Source organism: Dendrobium catenatum, unplaced genomic scaffold, assembly GCF_001605985.2.
Source record: "Dendrobium catenatum unplaced genomic scaffold, ASM160598v2 fragScaff_scaffold_1090, whole genome shotgun sequence".
NCBI lineage: Eukaryota > Viridiplantae > Streptophyta > Magnoliopsida > Asparagales > Orchidaceae > Dendrobium > Dendrobium catenatum.
The window spans coordinates 1,455,955-1,474,554 of record NW_021319552.1 but is presented as its reverse complement, the minus strand read 5'-3'; the positions used below and the strand labels follow the sequence as shown (position 1 = coordinate 1,474,554).

The 18,600-nt window shown below is 36.8% G+C and overlaps 1 protein-coding gene and 1 long non-coding RNA gene across 2 annotated transcripts in view; both read left to right on the top strand.

The window, feature by feature from the left end:
• The window catches only part of LOC110111236 (vacuolar sorting protein 39), a 51,115-nt gene that overhangs the window by 15,803 nt on the left and 16,712 nt on the right, over positions 1-18,600 (top strand). The window contains exons 5-6 of the mRNA XM_028698485.1: positions 7,765-8,310; positions 14,537-14,863. Of these exons, the coding sequence (XP_028554318.1) occupies positions 7,765-8,310; positions 14,537-14,863 (873 nt within the window). The remainder of the gene's footprint in view (positions 1-7,764; positions 8,311-14,536; positions 14,864-18,600) is intronic.
• On the top strand, positions 4,333-4,794 carry LOC114580554. Its single transcript, XR_003701999.1, has 2 exons — positions 4,333-4,392; positions 4,464-4,794. It is a non-coding gene; the product is annotated as an uncharacterized LOC114580554 (long non-coding RNA).

Genomic DNA, 18,600 nt, shown 5'->3' with positions numbered 1-18,600 from the left:
ATTCAGACCTTTATTTTGATTTTTGAATTATTGTAAGTTTGTTTTATGATTGATTAGAGTTGATTGAGATTGATTTAGATTTTTAGGAGTTTTATTTGATTTATTTAGATTTGTTAAAACAAAATAAAAGATCCTTAATCTACTAGTTGTTATAGGATTGATTAATGTCAAATCAAGGTGTATTAAATCATTGGGTACATGACACTAGTTTTCTAAGTTCATGTTTCATCCCAAAAGAGATATATGTAGTTCTTCCTAGATTGCTCTAAGTTGACTAAGACACAAATCCTTAATTATTGTCCTGAATGTCACTAGGTTATAGGCTAGCAAATCAATGTTCTTCTAACCCTTAGACACTAATTACAATCACATGAAAGCAATCACAAGCAATAAAGAATAATGTGACCCTAATGTTCTATGGAATGATTTTACAATGAATTATTTTAATCATAGGTTATATGATAACCTATGAGTTTAAACAATTAATTGTAAAGGAATAGATATATGAAATTGGATTAAGTTTATTAGAGATACATGTAAATATATTCTAATCAAAGTTAATCCAATTCCATAGCATGATCATATATGGTTTGTTAGTTTTTTAAACTAGATTGCCATGCCTTTGGAAGTAAATCTTATTGAGCTATATATGATCATGGATCTAAACTTAATTTCAGTGAAAGGATGACCTTACACTGTCTCCATAAAACTCTAACATGCTTGGAATGGATTTTGAATTGAGTATATTATGAATTTCCAAAAATCAAGATCAAATCATGATCAAGATTTTGTAAATTCATAATTCAATTTATATTGCATCAAAATGGCTTAAGAAAATCATGGAGTCTCCACCTTAGACCCTAAAACATCTCTGCCAAAATTTAGCTTGAGATAACATATATATTTTTATTTAAAAATAAAATAAATATTTAAGTATTATTGAAATTATTAAGAAAAGATTGCTCAAAATAAATAATATAGCACTTAAAAATATGAACAAAACGAGCCCAATAACTCCAAAAATGGATAACAATTGAAATTCTTATGAATTTTTGAAGTTCTGGCATTTTCGGAATTTATTTTGGATGTTTTAAATACCCAGTCAAACGGCAGCGCTGACCTGGACACGCGGCGCGCGGGGGTTCCGCTGTGTGGATGATGGCGGTCAAGCGGGACCCGCCACTTAACCAGCTCAGCGGGACTTTGCGCCGTCAGATCTACCACAGCGTGGATCGGACGGCTGAGATTGAGTCCGCGGGATCAAGTTCGATCCAGGATGATCGAACGACGGATCTAACTCCCCGGTTCGGATCAATGGCTCAGATCTGGCCTGACGGGATTCTTACCAACCACAGTTTCAAGGGATCGAAATGAGTTATAAAGCAGAGTTATTCGCGGCCGTTGATCTATAAAGAACAGATCCAACGGCTACGAACTCATCTTCCTCCTCCAGCCATTCGAACACCCTAAAGCCATTTTTATGTTTTGCTTTCTCAAAATACTAAATGAAATAGTTTCAAATTTGAGACAGAGATATTATTAGATCTAGGAAAGAATGGGTGATTGTTTTTAAGCCATTTGATGCAATATATCATGAGTTATTTAGGAACCTAAGTAAACGCCTAGGGATTAGGATTTACCGAGCTAGGATTGATGGATTTGCTTGTTTTAAACACGGTTGAACTTGTAGACTGTCCACGTGTTGATCTCCTTCAGACTTCGAGCCTGGAGGATCACTGGAAATGGAGTTGAGAGAGTGGACGGAAGTGGCTCTCGGATCACCGTCGATCTTGTCTCCGGCGAGCTCCAGACACCAAGGAACGGTGGGGAAATGAAAGTAGAACTCAGGGATTTCGAAACGAAACACTAGAGAGCTCTGGGAATCTCTGGAATGCAAGATAGCTTAGAATGAGTGAATCCCGTCGTTTTGCCCTACTCATCTGCTTGGAGCCAAAAGGAGCGGCCAGGATCACTCAGGGGCGTGCTTTGGATGCTGGACACCTGTCCCTGGCCGTTAGAGGAGCAGGGGGAATGGCTGGCCAGGTGAAAACGACTCCAAGTCGTTCTCAAGTGGGGGGGACCACGGGCTGTTAGGGCTGAGCTGGAGGCATGCCAAGCACTGGGCTGAGTTGGGTTAGCCTCCTGGAAGCTTATGGAGTCGAGTTCAGGGATTGGAAAGGTTCGGTCTAGGCTGGAGAGAGCTTGGTTGGTCGGGTTGACCGGGTTGACTACTGGAGCTCGTTTAAGTTCTTGGACAAGCTAGGGAGCATGCCAAGGCTCGGGCTGGGTTGGGCTAGCTCCAGAGAAGTTTCTGGAATCGAATTGAGGGGCTGGACGGGCCTGGGCTAGAGTGGATAAGGTCATTCGGTCGGGTTGACCGAATGAGTCCAATTGACCTCTTGGACGGGCTATGGAGCAAGCCGAAACCTGGTTTGGGTTGGGTTGAATTCCGAGAAGCTTCAGGAATGCAATCCAAGTAATGGGAAGGGCTCGATTTAGTCTAGGGGGTTGAGTTTGATCGGCTTGACAACTAGAGCTCAATTGAGCTCTAGTTGACTGTTTGACCAGTCAAAGATGGTCAAAGGGCTGAGGTGGAGCCTAAACTATACCTAGGGTAGGTCTAGAGGTAGAATGTGATTTGAGAGAGTAAGCTAGATGGAGAGGTTTGACCATCTAAATGGTCTTTAAGCATTGAGTTGACTGGTTTGACCAGTCAATTCAGTCAATGATTGATAAGATGGATTATGAGGAGTTTATGGTATGTTGATTGAGTGAATTGCAAGGGGTTTAGATGATTATATGCTTTGTATTAGTAAGATAACTTTTATATGGTGAAGTTTGACCATGTTTAAAAGGGTTGACTTAGTCAACTCTAAACAAAGTTGATAGGATAGAGTATAGGTGAGGTTTAGGTGTAGATTTGATATAGTATGAGGGGTTTGGAAAGTTGGATGGGTTGATCTTCCAAGAATCATTGGTTTAATTCAAATTAATTAATCTTGATTGGAGTTGGGTATAATTGATTGAGTCAACTGTTGATTAGATTGGGGTGATTAATCAAATCAAAATCATTAAGGCTATGTTCAAAGGAATTTTAAAGGAGTTTGATTGTATTTAGAATTTGATTGATTGAGTGTTGATTGATTGGTTGGAAATTGATGTATGCATATTGGTTGGAGGTTGATTTAATGCAGGCTATGAGTTTGAGTGGAATTTGAAGGATTGAGGCTTGATTTATATTTGATTGAAGGTGTATGATTGATTGAGCACTAGATGGTTGATAATTGGGTAATTATCAGCCATCAGATGTTTTGATCAGGAGTAGTGATAGGTTCTGATGACCTCATATAAAAATGAGGTCAACAACCTTAATGAGAGAAGTTATGTTAAGATGAATATGTAATAATATTTAGTCGCATTGTTTGTAGGATTTCAAAGCGGGAGAGGAAAAGCATTTTTAAGAGAACGGTAAATTACACACATCTGATCAGTAAGTACAGTTAATTCTTCCAAGTTTAATGTTTCTTTGTTCTCTAATGTGTTAAATATTAGTTCTTTACTGAATGTTGATTGATGCTTATGCTCTTGTAGAATTAAATGTTACATGTTGGCTTTATATTGTTATGTATGCTGGCATTATTGAGAATACTCAGAAAAGTTTTACAATTCACATTATATAAACCTTCATGTAACCATGCCTAAACTTTTAATAAAGTATTATGAATTATGTGTATGTTGAATGTGCATGTTGAAGGCGGAGTATCAAATATGGTGCCTTGGCACAATACGGCTCTTAGGAGCAATATGATTCTTCTGGGCAAAAGAGGAAATAAAGATGATATGGTTAAAAATATGTTTGTGTACTTGATCAGTACACTTCTGATACTTTGGTATGTTTGTATATGTTAAAGAATAAGAAAACATATCAGTATATTTTATGATATAAATGATATGAAATAGTTGAAATGATCTCAAGGATATGCATATGAATTGTAACATGTGACATTTTGATGCAATCAAAAATTTGAGAGAGGGACCCAAATTTTTGATCACAAAAAGAGATTACCTTTCTAAGAACAAAATAAAGACATAAAAGTACTCAAAAGACACTTTTTATATCATATAAAGAAAAGACTTACAAACTTGACTTTCAACATAAGATGACATTACAACCCTTGACTCTTACAAACAACTCAAACAAAATGACGACAAAAAAAAGACACCCTAAACTTGCTGACTTTGAGAAGAAGGATACAATGGAATGATTACTATGGAGAGAAGAAAGAGATTAGGAGACGAGACGAAGATTGGAAAGAGCCCGCAGGATTTCCGAAGGAGGTGGAAGAGGGAATGGACAAAGCTCGCAAGCTTTTCCAAACAACAAACCCGCAGGTTTTATCTCCAAAAATCACTTACATAAACTTTTACTATTTTTAACTTCATATAACATCTACTATATATAGGCATAAGAGAGGGATGCCAAGAGCCACATGTCTTTAATTTCCATTAGAACCAAAGCATAAAAGGCATAGAAAACTTCCCCCAAAGTTCACGGATAAACACTTAAACCAGGAACCAAAGAGGCAGCTAGCAGACCGAGTATTTCAAAGCAACAAAGCCACAGATTTCGGAAAAACAGCCAGCTCCTCACGGAACCAAGGAGCCAGCACCTCAGGCCGTGAGTTCAAAGCATCACAGCAACGGGAAAAGCTTCCCATTTCGGAAATCAGCCCCATTTAAAATCAGAACAGGAATCAAAGGGCTAATTCATGGAACCAAGGAGTCCATGTCTCGGTAAGCAAGCATCCCATCAAAGCTTTTTATTCACTGGAGCCAAAAGTTCATGGAAAAAAGGCCCAGGCATGGAAATATCAGCCGGCTAGAATGTATAGCACTAAAAACAGTAACTTTCCATTTAATATTTTGCATTGAAATTAGCCATAAATAAAGAGCAGGTCACGGATTTCCAAGAGACAAGAAGAAAAGAGGAAGGGGAAGGGACAAGGAAATGAGAAGAAAAAAAGGGAAAGAAGAAAAATCATTTAAAGAAATAATGAGCTAATTTTTAGTTCAATAAATGAACTAAAAATCAGCTCATAATGAGCTAATTTTTTTACTAGACATTAATGAGCTAGGGAAGTCAAAAATCAAATATTAGGATTTGATTTGACCCTCCCTTGCCTACATCACATTTAGATCTGCATATGAACTGTAACATGTGACACTTATATCTGCATATGAATTGTAGCATGTGACACTTAAAAAAAATCATGATATTTAGTAATCATATAGTCGAGTTAAATTACATCAAGCATACATGTCGAATTCCTCTCATGGTGTATGAATTTATTAGAGTTAGTTGTTACTTGCTGAGCTTAGCTCATTCCCTTGTTTTGAGACATGTTCCAGGAGAACCTGCTGCTAGGAATGACTGATCGACGTTAGTTCACATATAGTCGTAGAGGATCGGATGACAGGTTCCTATTGTAATTTTTTTTTGTAGTTATGATTTATTTTTGGCTGGATGTTGTTATGAAAGAAATATTTTACCCGGCTTTATACATATGTGACTTTATATGAAATGATATGAAATGTTTAGTTCAAATTGGAAGTTGTTTAGAGACACTTATTTTTATCTCTTGAAGTGTTTTAGATTCCCATTATGTCATGTTTTAATGCTATTGAAATATTCTGTTCTATCATTTATGTCAGACATCCGTTCCCGCCTCGTCTATACGAGTTCACCGGGCCGGGTCGTGATATACCTTAACAACACTCTCCCATTTGCGTCCCAATTATGTCCTATTTTCTTAATTATTTTTCTCCCAAATCAACCCAAATTTACCCTCTTCAATTATGAAATATTTCATAATTAATATCCTCTAAATTAGCTCCTAAATCAGCCCTCAAATCTACCGTCTTTAATTAAGAATGATTTTTTAATTAACCCCTTGAAAAAAAAAAAATCTTCCCCCAAATCAGCCCTCTTCAATCAGGAAATATTTCATAATTAATCCCCTCCAAATCAGCCCCATTTCCTTAAATAATTTCCTCTCATTTTTGAACTCAAATTAGATCCTTTGCCCTAAATACTTCTCTCACAATTATAATTAAATTTTTTTTTAAATAATTACCCTTTGATTAAGAACATTCCTAAACAACTCCTTATTGATTATGAAACTTCCTAATTCCCTCCCAATCAAATCGATCGGTCCATCAATACTCCCCTCCCAAAGTGCTACATTATCATGAAGGCGGAACGAAGGAAACAACTGCTGAAGCACTCCACTAATAGCAGTGGACAGAAAAATGAACTGATACTTGGTTGAATGATCCCTGCCTCCAGCATATCCCTGATCAGTCTTTTGATCTCATTCTTATGGATTTTGGGATAACGATATAGACAAACACTGATAGGTGAGACTACTTCCTTCAAGTGCCTTGGTGTATACCTCTCACATCTGAAAACACAGCCCCTTTGCTCTCTTCTTTTGTAGCTCCATTTCTGTGAGTTTCTTGAAGTTTTTCCCAGTCTTCCTCCTACAATTTTCTCCTTTCGAAGTCTCCCTAAGAGTTCCTGGTGTCGGCTCCATGGATGCCAAAAAGGTTTTGGTCATCATGTACGAACATCCTGAGCTGCTACCTCTAGCCCCTCTCTAGGTGCCTCTGATCCTTTCACTAATTGGGATACCTCCATAGCCTATCCCAAATTATGAGGTCTCATCACTTTAAATGTGGCTCGAATATCTATTTTGATACCTTTCATAAAGTTTATCTCCAGTACAGTCTTCGGAAGCCGGTCCTGTCGGTTGGCCAGGTGCTCAAACTGCTCTCGGTACTACACTATCCCCTCTTGCGTTAGAGCAAAGAATTGCTCATAGAAAACCCTTTTCTACTAGTTCGAAAATATTCCAACAAGCAGTCCTTAAACTCTCTCCAGGTCCGTATGGGTCGCCTCGTATCCCTCCGTTGGTACTATGCCAAAGCTTTCCCCTCCAAGCACATCCCAAACCTCGTTAGTCTCACCTCCTCCATCTATCTATTGAGAATAAAGTACCTTTTCCACCCTGTATATCCACCCATGTGCATTATCGCCCTAAAAAATAGACATCTTCAACGTCCTCACCCTCGGATCTCCTCTGTTCCTCCTATTTCTTTCATAATTCCCCTTTCCCCAAGTGGTTCTCCTAGGTGTCCCAATCATCCATTCTACGCTTGTACCCAAACCTTTCGTCAAATTCCCACATTCTCATTTCAAATTCAACACCCTTTGGATCATAATCAGCCCCTCCTTTCAAATTCAGTGCCCCTTCGATCATAATCAACCTCTCCCCTTTCAAATTCAGCACCCCTTTAATCATATTTAGTCCCTCCACTTTCAAATTCCACCCCTCTTCTCAAATTTAGCTCCCCTTCTTTCATGCCCGACTCCTCATGCTTCTCCCTATACTCTCTACTCAGATCCTCCCTAATAGGGGTGTAAGAGAGCCGATTCGGCTTGATGAGGCTCAAACTTGACTCGTTAACGAGTTCGCAAACCGAGTATGTTGGTCTGAGGCCCCCAGCTCTATTGTCATCCACAAGCCGTATGGATTAGCTCGCCTACCTAGGCATGTTGAGATATGCTCTCTTTATGCTCCGTATCCTTTGGTTCAGACAATTGTTCTCAGGGATGTTCATCTCCTTCAACAAAGTAATAACTGTGCGATTGCTGCAGTAGGAAGTTCAATTTATGGTCTCTTGCCTGTTCCTGTTGGTGCCCAGATTGTACAGTTGACAGCATCTGGGAATTTCGTGGGGGCATTAGCTTTGTGTAAGCTACTCCCACCAGAGGATTCTAGCCTTCGAGCAGCAAAAGAAGCCTCTATACATATAAGGTATGGGCATTATCTGTTTGATAATGGGAGCTATGAGGAGTCCATGGATCAGTTCTTGGCTTCCCAAGTGGATATAACCTATGTATTATCTTTATATCCTTCAATAACTCTACCAAAGGATCTAACTATTGTTGAACCTGAGAAGTTTCAAGAACAGACTGATGCTTTTTACCTATCAAGGTTTTCTTCTGATGTGTCAGATGACATGGAATCATCATTGCCATCTCAATTCTATGAATCTGATGATAAATCAGCAGTTGAGGATAAGAAAACGAGTTACAACGCTATCATGGCACTAGCAAAGTACCTGCAGAGGAAAAGATTTAGTGTAATTGAAAGGGCAACTGCAGAGGTAACAGAGGAAGTTGTCTCTGATGCTGTGCAAGGCAGCATAACGACTTCTGAGCCATATGGATCTATGAGTTCCAGCAAGGTGAAAAAAAATCCGATTCTTTAAGCACTGCACCTACAAAAGCTTCTAACACTTCTATCTTCTGTGAATATAGTACATCTTGGATACATACTTCAGTTTCCCTTGTGTTACCTCTACAACTTCTTGTTCTTTTGTATTTTGCCACAGGTTGTATGACTTGTTCTAGATATCAGCTGCCAGGCTTGTGATAGAAAGTCTTGCAGAAATTTAGGAAAAGTTTTGGCTGAAATCTGATTTCAACAATTTTAGAAAACCAACAATAAAAAAATCTGAATAGAACACACAAGAATATTTTTTTTATTGAAGTTCTATGAAAGAAAGACAGGATACAAGTGGATCTTCAATTGGAGAGCTCCCAAATCCCTAGCCGTCAGCTAGTCCCCAAAATAACCTAAGAATAAACTAAATTCAGCAAACAAGGTATATCCATAACCCTAGGAAAATCACCAACTTAAAGCAAACAATAATCAACAAATACCCTGTAAAATCTGAAAATGTTGATCGTATGCGTCGCATGCATTTTGATGCGTCGTGATGAAATTCGGTGAAATTTCAAAGTTGTCAGAGTGCAATGAAATAAATTTTATAAAATTATACGCGAAATTTCGATCGAAACGGTATAAAGAATATATACCTAATTTCGCGTGATTTGAAAACTAAAAATCGTAGAAGTTCGTTTAAGTAATTTTTTTAGTCACTTGTCCAAATTACCCCTCATGAGCTCTTAGGGAAGTATTTGGAAGAGGGGCCCATGCGTCTTTTAGTAGCCCTCTCCCTCATTTAGCCAAAGCACCTCCAATATTTCGGTCCCTTTTTGTGGTTGTTCGGCCGCACGTGTGAAGAGAGGGAGAGAACGTCGGGTGGCTTGCAAAAGCCGGCGGCCGGAGAGTTTCCGGCAAGGGTTTTTGACGAAAAATGTGGGGAAATGCATTAGGAAGATAGAGGTAAGCTTCTAATGCAATAAATGTTTCTTTTCTTTTAGATTTCTTTGAGAGAAATTTTTAGGGTTTGCTCAAAACTCAAAAGATTAGAAGAAAAGTTATAGGGAAGAATTAGGAAATGCTTTTCACCATGAAAAAATAGAATTTTCTTAAAGGATTTTCAAATATCTGAAATTATGGTTTCTCTCATTTTAATTTTTTTTTTAAAAGAATGTTAGAAGAACCTTGGGGAAGAAATTTTATCCATGAAAATGCAAATTTTTTTTTTCAAAAAATTTTAGGTTTAAAAAATTAGAGTTTTTCGTATATTGAAAAATTTTGAAGAATGCTTAACAAAAGTTATTCCAAATAACCTTAGGAGGGTTCTAATGGTGAAAATGGGGAATTTTTTCACAAAATATTATTTTCCCTAATTATTAAATTGAATAATCCAAAAATTTAATAACATAAATTTATAATTAGATAAGAGGGATGTTTTAACATGATATCTTATTGAAATTAGTGAAGAATTATGTTTTCAAAATTTGGAATTTAGGTAAATCCAAAAATTACATTTAAATTACATTTAATTAAGGAAAGCATATGATAAAAATGCATTAGATTGTGGGTATGTTAATGAACATTAATGAATATATGATAAAAATGCATTAGGTTGTGGGTTTGTTAATGAACATTAATGATCTTAATGAGAGAAGTTATGTTAAGATGAATATGTAATAATATTTAGTCACATTGTTTGTAGGATTTCAAAGCAGGAGATGAAAAACATTTTTTAGGAGAACGGTAAATTACACACATCTGATCAGTAAGTACAATTAATTCTTCCAAGTTCAATGTTTCTTTGTTCTCTAATGTGTTAAATATTAGTTCTTTACTGAATGTTGATTGATGCTTATGCTCTTTTAGAATTAAATGTTACATGTTGGCTTTATATTGTTATGTATGCTGGCATTATTGAGAATACTCAGAAAAGTTTTACAATTTACTTTATATAAACCTTCATGTAACCATGCCTAAACTTTTAATAAAGTATTATGAATTATGTGTATGTTGAATGTGCATGTTGAAGGCGGATTACCAAATATGGTGCCTTGGCACAATACGGCTCTTAGGAGCAATATGGCTCTTCGGGGCAAAAGAGGAAAGAAAGATGATATGGTCAAAAATATGTTTGTGTACCTGATCAGTACACTTCTGATACTCCGGTATGGTTGTATATATTAAAGAATAAGAAAGCATATTAGTATATTTTATGATAAAAATGACATGAAATAGTTGAAATGACCTCAAGGATATGCATATGAACTGTAAAATGTGACATTCAAATATGCATATGAACTGTAACATGTAACACTTAGATCTGCATATGAATTGTAACATGTGACACTTAAAAAAAATCATGATATTTAGTAATCATATAGACGATTTAAATTACATCAAGCATATATGTCGAATTCCTCTCATGGTGTATGAATTATTTAGAGTTAGTTGTTACTTGCTGAGCTTTAACTCATTCCCTCATTTTGGGACATGTTTCAGGAGAACCTGCTACTAGGAATGACTGGTCGACGTTGGTTCACATATAGTCGTAGATGATGGGATGACAAGTTCCTGTTGTAGTTTTTTTTTTGGTAGTTGTGATTTATTTTTGGCTGGATGTTGTTATGAAAGAAATATTTTAGCTGGCTTTGTACATATGTGACTTTATATGAAATGATATAAAATGTTTAGTTCAAATTGGAAGTTGTTTAGAGACGCTTATTTTTATCTCTTGAAGTGTTTTAGATTCCAATTATGTCATGTTTTAATGCTATTGAAATATTCCGTTCTATCATTTATATCCGACATCTGTTCTTGTCTCGTTTATACGAGCTCACCGGGCCGTGTCGTGACATACCTTAACAACACTCTCCCAATTCCTTCCCAATTATTTCCTATTTCCTTAATTATTTTTCTCCCAAATCAACCCCCAAATTTGCCCTATTCAATTATGAAACATTTCATAGTTAATATCCTCTAAATTAGCTCCTAAATCGGCCCTCAAATCTATCCTCTTCAGTTAAGAATGATTTTTTAATTAACCCCCCCTCCCCCCGAAAAAAAAATATGCCCCCAAATCTACCCTCTTCAATCAGGAAACATTTCATAATTAATCCCCTCCAAATTAGCACCCTTTCCTTAAATAATTTTCTCTCATATTAGAACTTAAATTAGATCTCTTGCCCTAAATACTTCTCTCCCAATTATAATTAAACTTTTTTTAAATAATTACCCTTTGATTAAGAATATTCCTAAACAACTCCCTATTGATTATGAAACTTCCTAATTCTCTCCCAATCAAATCGATCGGTCCATCAATACCCCTCCCAAAGTGCCACATTGTCATGAAGGCGGAACGAAGGAAACGACTGCTGAAGCACTTGACTAGTAGCTATGGACAGAAAAATGGATTGACACTTGGTTGAATGATCCCCTCCTCCAGCATATCCCTGATCAGTCTTTTGATCTCATTCTTATGGATTTTGGGATAACGACACGGACTGTACACATTTCAAAAAAAAATCTTAAATAACTATTACTTTTTTTTCCCAATAACAATTGTTAAAGCATTAACAATTATTAAAGACCAAATGTACACAGTAGCAGTTGCACCCAATAATAGTTGTACACAATAACTACTATTAAAGCATGTCTCTTTTCAAGACCAAGTCCGTATTTCGCAAAAAAAAAAAAAAAAAAAACCTATTTACCAAAAAAAAAAAAAAAAAAAAAAAAAGAAGACCAGTGGTCCGTAGATTCCGCACTGTCCTTCTTCCACGTTTTTTTAGCTTTCTTATACGGCGATGACGAACAACTCTTTCGATTTTCCTTCTCCACAGTCAGCGCTACCCGACAAAGAGAAGGAAAAAGCTTCAACCTAGATTCCATCTTGAGTCGAGCACTCGAACCGAGCTCTCGAACCTGAGAGAAAATAGACAAGTCAAGCTCGAGCCCGTTCTTTGAGCTCGACATGAGCTCGAGCCCTAGTTTTAATTTCTCTTTTGAGAGACGTGTCGAGCTCGAGTTTGCTACTACTCGAGCTCAACTCGACTCGACTTGTTTACACCCCTACTCCCTATTAATTGGCTCTAGAGAAGACATTCTCTTTTCTTCCTCCAGAATCTTCATCTCCTGATTTTCCCTTCGCCATTTCGGATTAGCATTTTTCCCACTTTCTTGGTTGCCGGTGGCTTCCCTCTCCTCCGTCGAAACCATTTTAGGTTGGCCCTTGAGCAATTTCTTCAACATCTCCAAGATGGAAAGACTCCCATCAATCTTCTCATGGACGGCTGAACTTTGACTTTTAAAATCTGAAAGTTAGTTTGAATATTGAAAATTTCAGATTTCAATTGTCCGATCTCACATTCCAATACTTCTACATTTCTTCTTTCCATAGGTACCTGGATTTAGGCTCCACTAACAAAAAACAACAACTTTGGTGTGAATCTGACCTCCAAACAACAAAAAACAACAAGATTGGAGAGGAAACACAACTGAAATTAGCTAGAAAGACTACTTTTTCAGCCCATGAAATTGTTCTAATACCAATTCGATAGGAAGTGGTTGTTCTTTTCACTAAATCAGCGGACGAAACACAAAAAATTGGGAAGAAGAACGCTAACAAATAATTTGTATTTGAAGAACTATAAAGAGAAATGTAAGATATAATTAGATCCTCAATTGGAGAGGTAGATTCGGCTCTCCCAAATCCTTAGCTGCCTGCTAGAGCCCAAATAACCTAAAAATAAATTAAATTCAACAAACAAGACATACCACAAACTCTAGAAAAATTACCTACTTAAAGCAAACAATAAACAACAAATACCGAAACAACCCTCCCCCAACTCCCTCGCAAACTGTCCTATTTCCTTAATTATTTCTCTCCCAAATCGGCCATCAAATTAGCCCCTGAATCTACCCTCTTCAATTATGAAACATATTCTAATTAATCCCCTCAAAATCAACCCTTAAATCAGCTCTCAAATCTTCCCTCTTCAATTATGAAACATTTCCTAATTAATCTCCCCCAAATTAGCCTGATAGGAAACACTTGTAGATCTCAAGTATTTCCTATCGATCTTCGAAAAACAACGAGAGTTCTCCACAAAAATCCACACAAAACGACGAAAACAGTAGATACTTTGTATTATTTGATAAAAGGAAACGAAAAGTACCAAGATACAATTGATCCTCTATTCAAGAGGAGGATCTATCTCTCCCAAATCTCTAGACGCCGCTAGAGCCCAAAAAAAATCTTAGAGATCTCAAATTTCGGCCAAATTCAAGATGCCCTAACCCTAGGAAAACAAACTTTTCAATGCATACAATTCAAAAGGATATCTCTAAATAGTCCCTACATTCAAATTTCCCTAAAAAATCTTTCCTAAATCTCTCCGTCTAGGCGTTCGGTTCGCACGACCTCCGCAGGAGGCGGAGATCCCGCCTCTGTTTTGCAAGCCTGTCCCGTATGGACCGGCTGGACTGGTCTAACACAACCCCCAAATATGCCCTCTTCAATTAGGAAATATTTTGTAATTAATCCCCTCCAAATCATCCCCCTTTCCCTAAATAATTTCGTCTCATATTTGAATTTTAATTAGATCTCTTGCCCTAAATACTTCTCTTCCAATTATAATTAAAACTTTCATAAATAATTCCTCTTTTATTAAGAACATTCCTGAACATCTCCCTATTAATTAGGAAACTTCATAATTCTCTCCCAATCAAATCGACTGGTCCATCAACTTGGGACTGATAATGGTGTCTTTCATTTTGGTTTTAGATGGGTTCTTCTAATATGAATTTTCCAGTGTTGGCAGCCTTTACTAAGACTTGCCCACCATCTTTGAGATGTTTACACGATGCATGTCAAGTTACCATGAATGTCATATGCACTTCCGTTTGATTTTATTGCCTAAAAATGAAATGTTTGATGATAAGCAGGTCATATTGTTAGAAAAACATTTTAGAAGGTGACTGCAGATTGTCCGTATGTGGGTTTAGACAAGTATTTCAAACATTCTACTTAGCTTGTTGATCATGCAACTTCTGCTCTTGAAGTTGTCGGGCTTGATGATGGGCTTAGGGAGATCTGCTCTCAACCCCAGAATTTTCTGTCACATGCACCTGGATTCTTAACTATTTCGTGTATTTGGCCAAATATGGCAGTTTCAATTTTGATAGGCTAGTTCAGCTCATTAGTTTACTATACCTCAGGCATCTAACCATGGTCTTTCCTTCAACAGAAAAGAGGTCACCCTCATATCAGTTCAGTTGGAAGGGAGTTGGCAACTATACTGGACACTGCACTTATTCAGGCTCTGCTTCTTACTGGGCAATTTTTGGTAGCAGTAGACTTGGTGAAAGGTCCTAACTACTGTGATTTAAAGATTTGTGAAGAAATTTTGAAAGGTAGGAATGATTATGAAGTCTTGTTAGAGCTGTATAAGTACAATGGAATGCATCATGAAGCACTGAAACTCCTCCATCAGCTTATTGAGGAATCAAATTCAAGCATTACGAGTTCTGAATCTCAGAATTTCAAACCATCCATGATTATTAATTATCTCAAGGTACATTTCCCTTTTTTCTAAAGCTTACATCATATTTCGCAATTATGCTTGGCTTGACACTACATTTCTTGTAATGCCCATAACTTTTAAGCGTCCTACATATTACCTATTTCATGCGGTCTCTATGGTTATAACTTGAAACGTGTTCTGAAATGATGTTAAACATATTGGAAAACTTTTGCATTTTTGAACATTAGGATTCTTGTAGTTGACCTTGACTGAACCTAACCATGTTATGACAGTTGCTTAAGCTTGTTTTGACATCATATTAAATATTATCTGCATGATTTTATCTTGTTTATATATCGTTATTTACCTTTGACATTTAAACCATCTAATTGACTTTAAAAAGTTTTTAATTTACAGTAGTCAACGCCAAGTATCATCACCACATATAAACAACTAAAATATTTTTTAATATGCCATATGAATTAATCTTCCTTGAGAAACCATGCCAATAACAGGCGCTACAATGATACAGTTAATGCGTCTCCTCGCATTTGGTGCTTATGACAACTATTGCATGTTCTTTTTTTGTGAATTGCCAAGGTCTGTTGTCTTAGTCTTTGGCTTGGATTAACTTGATTGACTTAACCAATTTTGTTCCATAATGTCTTTAGCTTGGTCAAATCATCTTTTAAAGTTGGTGGATTTTTATTGGTATACCCAGATTGAAATCTTTGATTTTCAATTATACCCAACTGCGGGAATATTATTGGTATATACAAACCAAAATCTTCTTCTTACCACACTATCACCTGAAACCTCATTTTACTCACGTTGGGCCAATTAAACCAAAGACTTGTGGCATTTGTCTATCCATCTTAAAAAATATCCTTCATGCTGTTGCTGTCATGGCCACCTATAATTGATTGCCAATTACTGTTTTCTGTCTCATAGGTTGGGAGGACAGAGCATGGAGAGCTGAGAGTTAAAGTTAATGGAGTAATCCGAAAAAATTTAATTTGTGGTGATCATAGGTAGTTGGGTTAGTCCCCTAATAGTTGTGCTTGCGATAATCTTGACGATGAATAGTAATTGTGTTTGTATTGATGGTTAAAATTATTGACATTGCATTTGATATGTCATAAAAAAATTATTTTGATCGGGCACGAATCTTGATGCAAATATGAATCGGAACTTTCAAAATTAAATTCGTGACCATTCGAACTCCGATTTCAACAAACTTATAGTCAAACTGAACATCTCGAAGAGATGATCCCAACATCACTGAAATTTAGTCTTCATTCTTGCAATGACTCTTAGGCATACAAATGCTGAAACAAAAAAAGTTTAACACCCTTGATCCATTCAAGAAGAAAAAAAAGAGGGTTGAAAGCATCACGTTCTATTAATCTTTGATTCGATTAGGAAAAAAAGAGAGATTTGAAGGTCCCTCATTCCATTAAACTCTTATCTAGCTAAAAGTATGCCATTCTTTGCATTACATTGCATTTTGATCCGACTAAAGTTATGCCTCCCTCTATTGATCTTTGATCTGAGTCCAATGGGATGAATGCTTACCATCGACAACTATACTTGACAAAAACAAACAGGTGACTTCATTGTTGTCAAACAACAGCATGTATGGTCGTTGCATAGCTTCATCATTATCAATGTACCCAATACCTCTAATTAGAGGCAGTTGGGGTCAGCGGTATTTAAATCGCCAACGAGAAAGGAAAATAATTGGGTAGTTGCATTTGCTGCTAAAAACCACCTAATGCTAATTCACCACAGCAGGAGTAAGGAACGCCTCAATGCTCACATGCTCACATGTCTGGTAGTTTGCTCATAACAAACCCAGCTAATTTAGGCCACACCTGTACAGCTCAAGCACCCATAAATATACATAAGATACTTCAGTAAACGATGTACAGTGATATTACATAGAAATGACAATTCGTCTCTTTTCTCTCTGAGACACTTCTACTGTATTTCTATTACTGCATTGTTCTTCTTTCATGGTATCAAAGCCATCTTCGGCTCACAGCCCGTGAATCCCCATATGGCAGCCTCTTTCTCCTCCCACACCGAAGATGAGTCTACGGAATCCTCCCAAAACGACATCACCCCCTCAAGTTCCTTATCTCTAACAGCAAAACAACTGTTCTCATCCAGCTGCCTAATGAAAACTATTCCACTTGGAGATCTCAAATACTTAAACTATTCCGAGCTAACAACTATGCAGGTTTTCTCGACAGATCCTGCGCTGCCCCTCCTCGCCTGCATCTTAACCCTACCGGCACCTTTCAACCCAATGTTGCTTTCAACCAGTGTGACTGGAAGAAAAAGGTGGATGAATACTAAATGATCGAGTCCAACTTAAACTGTAACTCATATTTTCTTCTTTTTAATAAAATCATTTAAAATCCAAAAAAGAAAAAGAAAAAAAGAATTGATAATAATATGATTTTTTTTGTTGTGAACATGAATGACTTAATTGCTCTTTAATTTATTAAACTTATTCAAATTAAATATATAAGGAGGTAAACAACCTTATAGCTTAATTTTTTTCTGGTTAGTTAGACAAAACTAATTCTCATTTTGATATCTGGTGTGCTACTTAGTCAACTTCTTCGATGCTTATTAGGTTTAATTAATCCAAATTGTATGGTAAATGCTCGTTAACTTCTTGGGCTCCACATCATTCTAGGTCTGGTCCTAGGCCTTTCATTGGAGTCTTCAACTTGCTTCCTCAACCTCATACTAAGATAATCACAATTCTATCTTGTCAATAATTTAGCAATGAAAACACAATTAGAATAAAACCAAAGTATTGTATATTTGTAGATATTTATGTTTTGATCTATGATGCATAGACACGAATATGACGACACGGATACGGCAAGACATGGACACGGGACACGTCAATTATTAAAAATATAGGACATAGACATGGGTTGGACACGGTATTTATAGTTTTTATTTTTTTAAAAATAGTGTATAAAATTTGAATAAGTATAATTTTAAAAGTAATTTAGAAATAATAAGTCATTTAACTAGAATTTGTGCTTAAAATTATTAATATTAGGATGTCGAGAGTTGGGCGTCGATGCCATTTATCATTCATTGAGAGAGGAGATGACAATGCTTTTGAGAATCAGGCATTGATGTTATGCAGTAAATATTGGACGTTCATGTTAAGGAACTTTTATTCGGTCCAGTGAACGTACGCTCCTTTACGTTCGGCCACCAATGTTTAACGCCACATAGCATGAAGAAAAGACGCCGACCCGACCCGTTGTTTTTTGGGTTCTCGCACGTGCATTTTTTTAAATCCTTGACGAGCCGAACAACATCCCATCACCTTTTGGATATATTTCAAATACCTAGCAATACCGAGCAAATACCGAGTTGTACCTAATTTTTTCTAGCAATACCGAGCAAATACCTAGCAATACCGAGCAAATCCCTAGCAATACCGAGCAAATCCTGAGCAAATACTGAGTTGTACCGAGTTGTACCGAGTTTTTTCTAGCAATACCGAGCAAATACCTAGCAATACCGAGCAAATCTCTAGCAATACCGAGCAAATCCTGAGCAAATACCAAGTTGTACCGAGTTGTATCGAGTTGTACTGAGTTGTAGAAAAACTCGGTACAACTCGGTATTTGCATTGTATTGGTCTTCACATAGCTGCATTTCTCATTTTTGCAAAGCAATACCTAGCAAATACCGAGCAAATACCGAGCAATACCAAGAAAATCGCGAACATAGCATTCCCGGGTTCTGCT